Source organism: Apaloderma vittatum, unplaced genomic scaffold (assembly GCF_000703405.1).
Source record: "Apaloderma vittatum isolate BGI_N311 unplaced genomic scaffold, ASM70340v1 scaffold43608, whole genome shotgun sequence".
In the NCBI taxonomy this organism is placed as follows: Eukaryota; Metazoa; Chordata; class Aves; order Trogoniformes; family Trogonidae; genus Apaloderma; species Apaloderma vittatum.
Window position 1 is genome coordinate 2,860 of NW_009729937.1, and position 7,164 is coordinate 10,023.

The 7,164-nt window shown below is 35.6% G+C and overlaps 1 protein-coding gene across 1 annotated transcript; it reads right to left on the reverse strand.

The window, feature by feature from the left end:
* Nucleotides 1–205: 205 nt before the first annotated feature.
* CMC2 (C-x(9)-C motif containing 2) lies at nt 206–6,739 on the reverse strand (the record flags this gene model as incomplete). The annotated part of the gene is made up of 3 exons (XM_009874596.1): nt 6,659–6,739; nt 2,410–2,481; nt 206–276 (listed from the first exon to the last, which is right to left on the reverse strand). Coding segments are annotated over exons 1-3 (224 nt in total), but the record flags the coding sequence as incomplete, so codon positions are not given.
* Between the last annotated feature and the right edge of the window lie 425 nt (nt 6,740–7,164).

Here is a 7,164-nt window from a genome sequence, read left to right on the forward strand (position 1 = left end):
TTATATTAAGTTGCTAGTGATCATTTATGTTTGTTTCCTTCTACATTGTTTGCCTTGCTGGGAATGAGTATGTATCAGGTGTGTTTATTTTTTCAGCATTTCAGAAACCACAGGCTGAGCACTGGTGATGGGAAAGAAGTGCTCTGTCAGCTTTCAACCCAGTGTCCCGACTGAGATGCAGCAGTCCAGCTAGAGCACAGCTCACTTCTCAGGGGTTTTGTGCGCATTAATTATCCTCTGTCGTTTCTCCCTGTTCCTGGCCCTCTTTTCTTCATACTGCAAGACAGGTAAGGAAATCAATAGATCAGCTGTTATCATTAAACAGGTAAGTCAAATTTAAAAATATAGAGTGCATTTATTACTCAGGAAAAGAAACAATACCTTCAACTGATGCATCAGAAATGCAGTTCTTGTTAATATCTTTATATTGGCTCATTTTTACTCTGAAATTAACATTTATTTGATTAACATGCATGTTTCTAAGTTTGAGATTATTAAACCAAGGAGTATTAGAACATTGTAATAAAGCAGATTCAGTTAACCTTATGGAGGAACTTAATTATACAGCCATCTTAGGTACGACAGCTACACTTCACACATGAACTAAGAAAAAAAGTTGCATTGGTGCTGTTCTCGAGCACAGAGTATCTTTTAAAAGATACTGATTAATATAAGTGTGTCTGCCTTCTGAAATATGAATTTGTCATCACAGACTTGGTCTATTTTTGTTCCTGGTCATTAATTAAGTGTACAGATAAAGTAGTATACCAAGATGAAAGGAACAAAGGCCAATTTGGGTTGAATGAGGGTAAAGCGGCTTGGGGTGGTTTTTTTATGGTTTGGAACTGAAGCACAACAGAGTTGGGACTCCAGTGTAAAACAGTACCAAGAAAGGCTTCACAGTTTAGACAGAGGCATAAGAAGACCACGCTTTCAAGTATGCCCCTGCACTAGCAAGAGTCTGAAGACTGAAGAGCTTTAACTTTCTTTCACTGCGGCCCAAAAGGAAATCTTTTCCTGGCTAAGACACATGAAAAATTAAAAATCAATGCATGATTTAATATATATTTCAGGAGACGCAAATTGTTCTTGGTCTAAAGTTAGAGCATGTATTTGTTCAATTTTTTAATAATTGGTATCAAGAATAAACCCCAAGTAACCTACAAATACTCAACTCTCTTGATAATGTAATAATCTCCTGAAGAGATTGATTTTAGAAAGGATTTGCAGTTTTTCATTCTTTATACTGATGGGTTTACAACTGAAATAATGGCTTGAAACATTACTTAACATTTACCAAATGCTTAACTTTTTCCCATGCCAATATTTAATTTTTCAATAACCCATCCATGTTTTTATGTAGAAGGAGAAGAATGGATCTTTAAAAACTACAGCTGTACGTAGTCCATACTTGTGAACAGCTTTTCAGGTCTTCCTAGAAATGACAGATCAATGCAGCCATATTTTAAGAAGGCAGACAAATACAGCCGTCAAGACCTCTTTTTAATGTAAAGGCTTCAATGGCACAATGAAAAATAAGATTACATGGAAAGAAACTTCACTCCATCATTTTCCAGATCTGTGCTACAGTTTTTCAAGGGAAAAAATGGTATTTGACTCAAGCAGATGAAATTAATTCCCATAGACTGACAAAAGGAAAAGAGGGAGCCCAAACCATTCTGATATCGTGCACTTGAAGTTTCCCGTTTTAGGCATGATTGTGAAATTTGTGTCAAAACCAGTAAGTACAATTTCAAGTTAAAAGGTGTGTGAAAAGTTTATTTCTGTGTTCTGTCACGTAGGCATGACAACCACAAGCATAAAGACAAGTTGATACTCTTTCGAAAATGTGCCCATTAGCTGGTTCGTCTGCTTCAGCTCCTAGAGTTTTCCATTCCTGCAGATGGGGCACAACCAGGAGTCGATCCTAAGCAACAATATTTTCATTTAGGGCCTAACTCAGCAAATCATCAGGAGTTTCAGTCAGTATAATGGACTTCAGTAATAAGTGCAACTCATGCACAAGTGACAATTCCTGCTTTATATTCTATTCTGTGTGAATACCACTACTAAAAAAAAAATATATAAGAAAAAATCAGGAGCAATCTGTGAACCATCAGTTCCTATTTGCAATATTCGTTTGGTTAAAATGTGCGTTTGCCTATTTTTGTAGATTCAAAAATAGACCATGCCATTTGTTAAAGCCAGATTTTACCTGACAAATTTATCAAAAAAAATTTAAATTTGGACTCAAATGCTCACTCCAGAACATGGTTACTTTTCAAGTCCTACTACTACTTTGTAAAAAACAAATCTATTCTCTAGCAACTCTATTTCTATGCCATGGCCCTTTTTTTTTTATTATTTTTTATTATTAAGCATTTTACCCGTAATAAATTTGTTTCTTACCTCTTTCCTTAAGCACTTCCGCATCTCACGATCAATATCATTGCAGTGGCCAAAAAATTTCAAAATGTTGTGCTGACAAGTTAGGGAGAGAAAAAAAAGTTACCATTCAAAGGTTTCTTCCTCTGAAGCTCTAAATTTCTTAGAAGCCACTTGCATTTTGCAACATATCCTGATCTTCCTTTTCTTTTTTTTGTGAAAAATAATGCTTCATAACGTTTTCTGCTGAGCAGCTAGAAGTTAGAGCTACTCCTGAAGCTCATTAGAACCAGCCCTGCCTTGCTTAAAGTTGAAGGTACTCACCACGTTGTAGAAACAGGCTAAAAGAGGATACCTAAGCTGAAGCTAGGAAGTCTAAATGCAGAACATACATTTTATCGATCTAGGAATCAGGGAATCAGTCTTACAACTTTCACTCACACTAGCGTACAGAAAATAAATGTTCTGAACTCCAGTTTGTGATGGAGAAAGATGTAGGGAGATGTGCAGGCATCCTGGAGGCAATGTCTTCTGCGCCTTAATTTTCATTATTTGTTCATGACTTGATGCTCCATTATGTCAACCACATGAAGAATGTATTGTTGGTCCAGAATATGCAGGCACTAGGCTTAAATGACTGAAATGTTGGAATCGGTGTAAAAAAAACGTGGGATTAAGTTTCTCCAGATCTAATACAGACTAATAAATTAAATACTTTTATCTTATTTATGCCACAGTTCAACTGTGGGCCTTGTGCGTACTTAAGTGTTACTTAGTTTCTGAAAACCTGCAGGCATTGTCCTCATGAAAGCATTCCCCAGCTAATCTGATGATATTCACCATAAAAATCTGACTGCTTAGCTAGGATTTCCTGAAGTAATTTTATATATCAACCATCAAATCACTCTCAGAATGCATTCTTCTAAAAGAACTACTTTTTCAGAGCGATGCTTGTTACCGTGCCATGGAATCTGGCAGCAAAGCATCCAAGCAATTCAGAAGACCTGAGAAGCAGAGGTTTTAGTAGATATTTACAGCTATACAATCTATAGAGAACTAATGAATTTGGGGGAAAAAAAATTACTATAAAGAACAAAACATAAGATAATGAAGTAATTTCCATATTGCAGAGGGAAGCCTACGTGCATTTCTGTAGCTGATGAGCAGCTAGATGGATTTATACAAGTAATGCAGGAACATTATTAAAAATTCAAACAGTGGACAAGATTTCAGCCAACACAACATGACTGAAAGTAGGAGTGGTCTAATAAAGATTATGACAAACACTTAACTATAGCAATGCTATAATTAGCTTGTTTATACCTCTCTGCTTTATAAAGGGCATCAGCTGACACTCTGAAGCAGTTGCATGTGATAAATGGTCACTTTACTGCAAGCTGATCTTGCTTTTACAACATTTTCATTTTAGCTAATACAGATTTAATTTTGTATTCTATTCCCACACCTGCACGTTAAATTTCAAGGTGAGAGCTCTCATTTCAGGCTAATTCTATTCTTGCTAGTGCATACAGTGAGTTAAATCTACGTTTATTTAGCCAGATTCCTAAGCTGTCAACTTTTTGGCTCACATTATGAGGAAAAAAGCATCAGTTTCTCAAAAACAGTTATTACACCTATTACAGTAATACAATTGCAAGACAACATGCATCTCTTTCAGCTGCCACCTATAAAAATAAGTCTCTTTAAAGCACGTACTTGGCACCAGAGTGGAGTTGTTTAAAAAAAAAAATCAATAATGACATCAAACAGGAATCCCATTAACCTCTCCTCACTAGATGCAAAATTTGATTTAATGGACAGGTTCTAGATTAGGAATAAAGTAAATCAAACTGACTTTTGTGAAAACGCACACACAGAGGACACCCAATTAAAAAACAATGCTTTTCATCACACAGGAATATGAATTTAAATTGCAGATGAAGGTGCTTAGGACATTTTGGCATTGTAACAAACCAGCAGGTAGTCAGTGATAACTGATTAAGATCACTGGCTTTTCAGATTTCAGTGGCTTCAATTTTAAGAGAATATTTCACTACATTCCCCTTGAATTTAAAGAAAAAACTATTGCTTTCTTTCAACTGAGTGTGAAAGAAGCCATCTTCATCCCTTCTGTTCTGCAACTGTTAGCAAAAAGAACCTCTCACAATTGAGCACAAGATGACGAAAGTAATTCCTCTTCGTGTAAAGATCCACTTCAAACAGAACCAAGAGAATATAATCCTGTGTGTGACTGTATTATTGCTCCCTTCTTAAGCCAAATTGGCAACAGATTCCTTTGAATCACTTGCTGCCAAGGGATTTTAAGTACACCTTTTAGTTCCAGTTCCCTCTTAAACTCAAAGCAGTCTACTAAGCTACATTATACAAAAAAACCCCTATGATACTTGTATATTAATATTCATGTTTACATATTAAAAATAAAAAAGTCAACCATTACTTTCAAGTAGGAAATGGATACTGGAGGATTCTCTAGTCAAAGCACAGGAAAGCCAACTACGTATGTACCAAAAAGCAGAACAAATCTGAGTGTGTTTGCTTTCTTGATTGGATTTGTCTTCACAATTATGAAAAATGAATGACAACTTTTTAATTTTATACTGCCTATCGAAGTTTTATTTGGCTCTTCGCTTGTAGTCATTTTACTTGGCAATCCTTTTGATAATATAGTAGTTAATGTACAAGGAGAGTCTTCTTACTTAACTCTAGCTACTGAACACTTTTTGCTACATTACAACATTAAAGTTCCCCTCCCCAAAAAAATAAAAAAGGAAGTCTCTACAATCTCTCAAATTACCTAAAGCATTTTTAGGCAAATTAAAATTTTAGATCTCAAAAGAAAAACATAACTCTTACACTTGCTACAACTTCTGATTTTAAAGCTTGAGTACGCTCTGTACAAGAACTTTGTATCTCAGGTTTAAAACCTTTAGACAGTGCACAGGACCAGGCAGGCAATAGGGCAGGAAGCACTGCCCGCGAGGTGGCATCAACAGATTCCAGCGTGCTTGTATTTCTAGATTTTGCACTACAAGCACCAACAAAAAACCCAATTAATTGCTGCTGAACAAAGTACAGTATACTCATTACAAGTGAATTGTAGTAGTAAAACTTTGCTCCCTTGATTGTTATAGTTTAGAAATAATAAGAAAGTGTGGTATCGGGAAAGTTTTTTATATATGTTAGTTTAGCTACTTTAAAATCTGCGGAAGTGTTGTTATCCCTCTTCCACACAGATCATCCTCTCTAACATTTTTTGTATTATCAGCCTTGTTTTTCTCTCCGTAATGACTTTTGCAAATAAAATTTAGAACTCTACTCAAAACAGTTAAGCTACCATATGTACAGTTTAGAATTTAGGGATAGCTACATTAAAAAGTATAAACATCACATCCGAACATGGAGGTAGAAATACTGGAGCTTGCTTGTAATGATGTAAAACATTGTTTTCCCATTCATATTCAATACGTAAATGTATTTTTATCTCAGTGGAAACTATGAAATTTAACCATTTATACAATAATAAAGATATATCTGTACAGATCATCTCTGCAGAGTATACAAGAGAACTGGAAAAATTACAGTATTTCAACAATGCTGCAGCTTTCATTGCAAGGGTTGACTCTTTACATATAGGTTTATTAGAGAACAAATTTTATAAAAAAGACTTTAAATGAGTGAGATGAAGATTCTATCCTCTTGAAGCCAGAAAGAGCCTTGAGAAGCCTGAAGACAATTTGATATTTTACATCCTTGGGTAGGTGCCTATTAAGAAGACAGAAGTCAAACAGTAATTGGCGTATAGCTCTCCAAGCACCGAGCGTAAGTAATGCGGTATGGTCCGATCCCCGTCAACACATCTGCTTATAAACAGACTGAAGCATCTGCCCAGGGGACAGCTGGAATAAGGAAATGCTTTGAGCATACAAAAAGAGGGCACCTGAAGTTGCTTTTCTGATTGTTTTTTGAGGGGCACACAATACTAAAAGGTGCAGAATTTTATCCAGTTCTTAAAATAGGTCCATGCTTGTCAAGCTGTAGCACAGGAAATTTTAACGCATGTTTTACTTCCTAAAGAAATCACAGGCAAATTTTTACCCAGTCATCAGATACCTCTTCAATGAAAACACTGCATTTCATAGCTGTTCTGCCTAGAGGAGGTTTTTCTCTCTATGATCATATAATATTCTCACTAATTTATCTGACACTCATTTCCCCAACCCACCCACTCTTTTCTCTGCTCAAGACTCCTTACCTCTTTGTGACACTTCTTGAGCAGACTGATAACTAGGTTACATTCTTCAGTGTGCAGATGAGGAGACAGGTCTGGATGCATCTTTACTTTGGTATAATTTTAGTAGCACAAGGACAAGAATCTGAGAAAACTCCCACCTGCCAACATTAAAATATGAAAGTATAACTAGAAAGTTTGTGTTAACCACTTATGATGCTATCATAGAGTGTTATTTTAACAAAAAAATATTTTAGATCAAAATAGAACTAAATATATATAATTTATATTACACAGTTAAAGTAATTAAACCCAGGACATGTCTGCTTTTCTACGCAGCCCAAATATTCAAAGTTAACTACAAGTTTATATTCTTTGGTATCATGGACATAAGCATGCATTTGAGATTTTAATTTTGAGGGACTCCATTAAGCTTTCTTGAACTGTAGGTTATCTCTTCACTGTACTACTCCAGTTTTCTTCTCCCTAGCTTTAAAAAAAGCTACGTACATGTAGTTTTCTTTCTACCT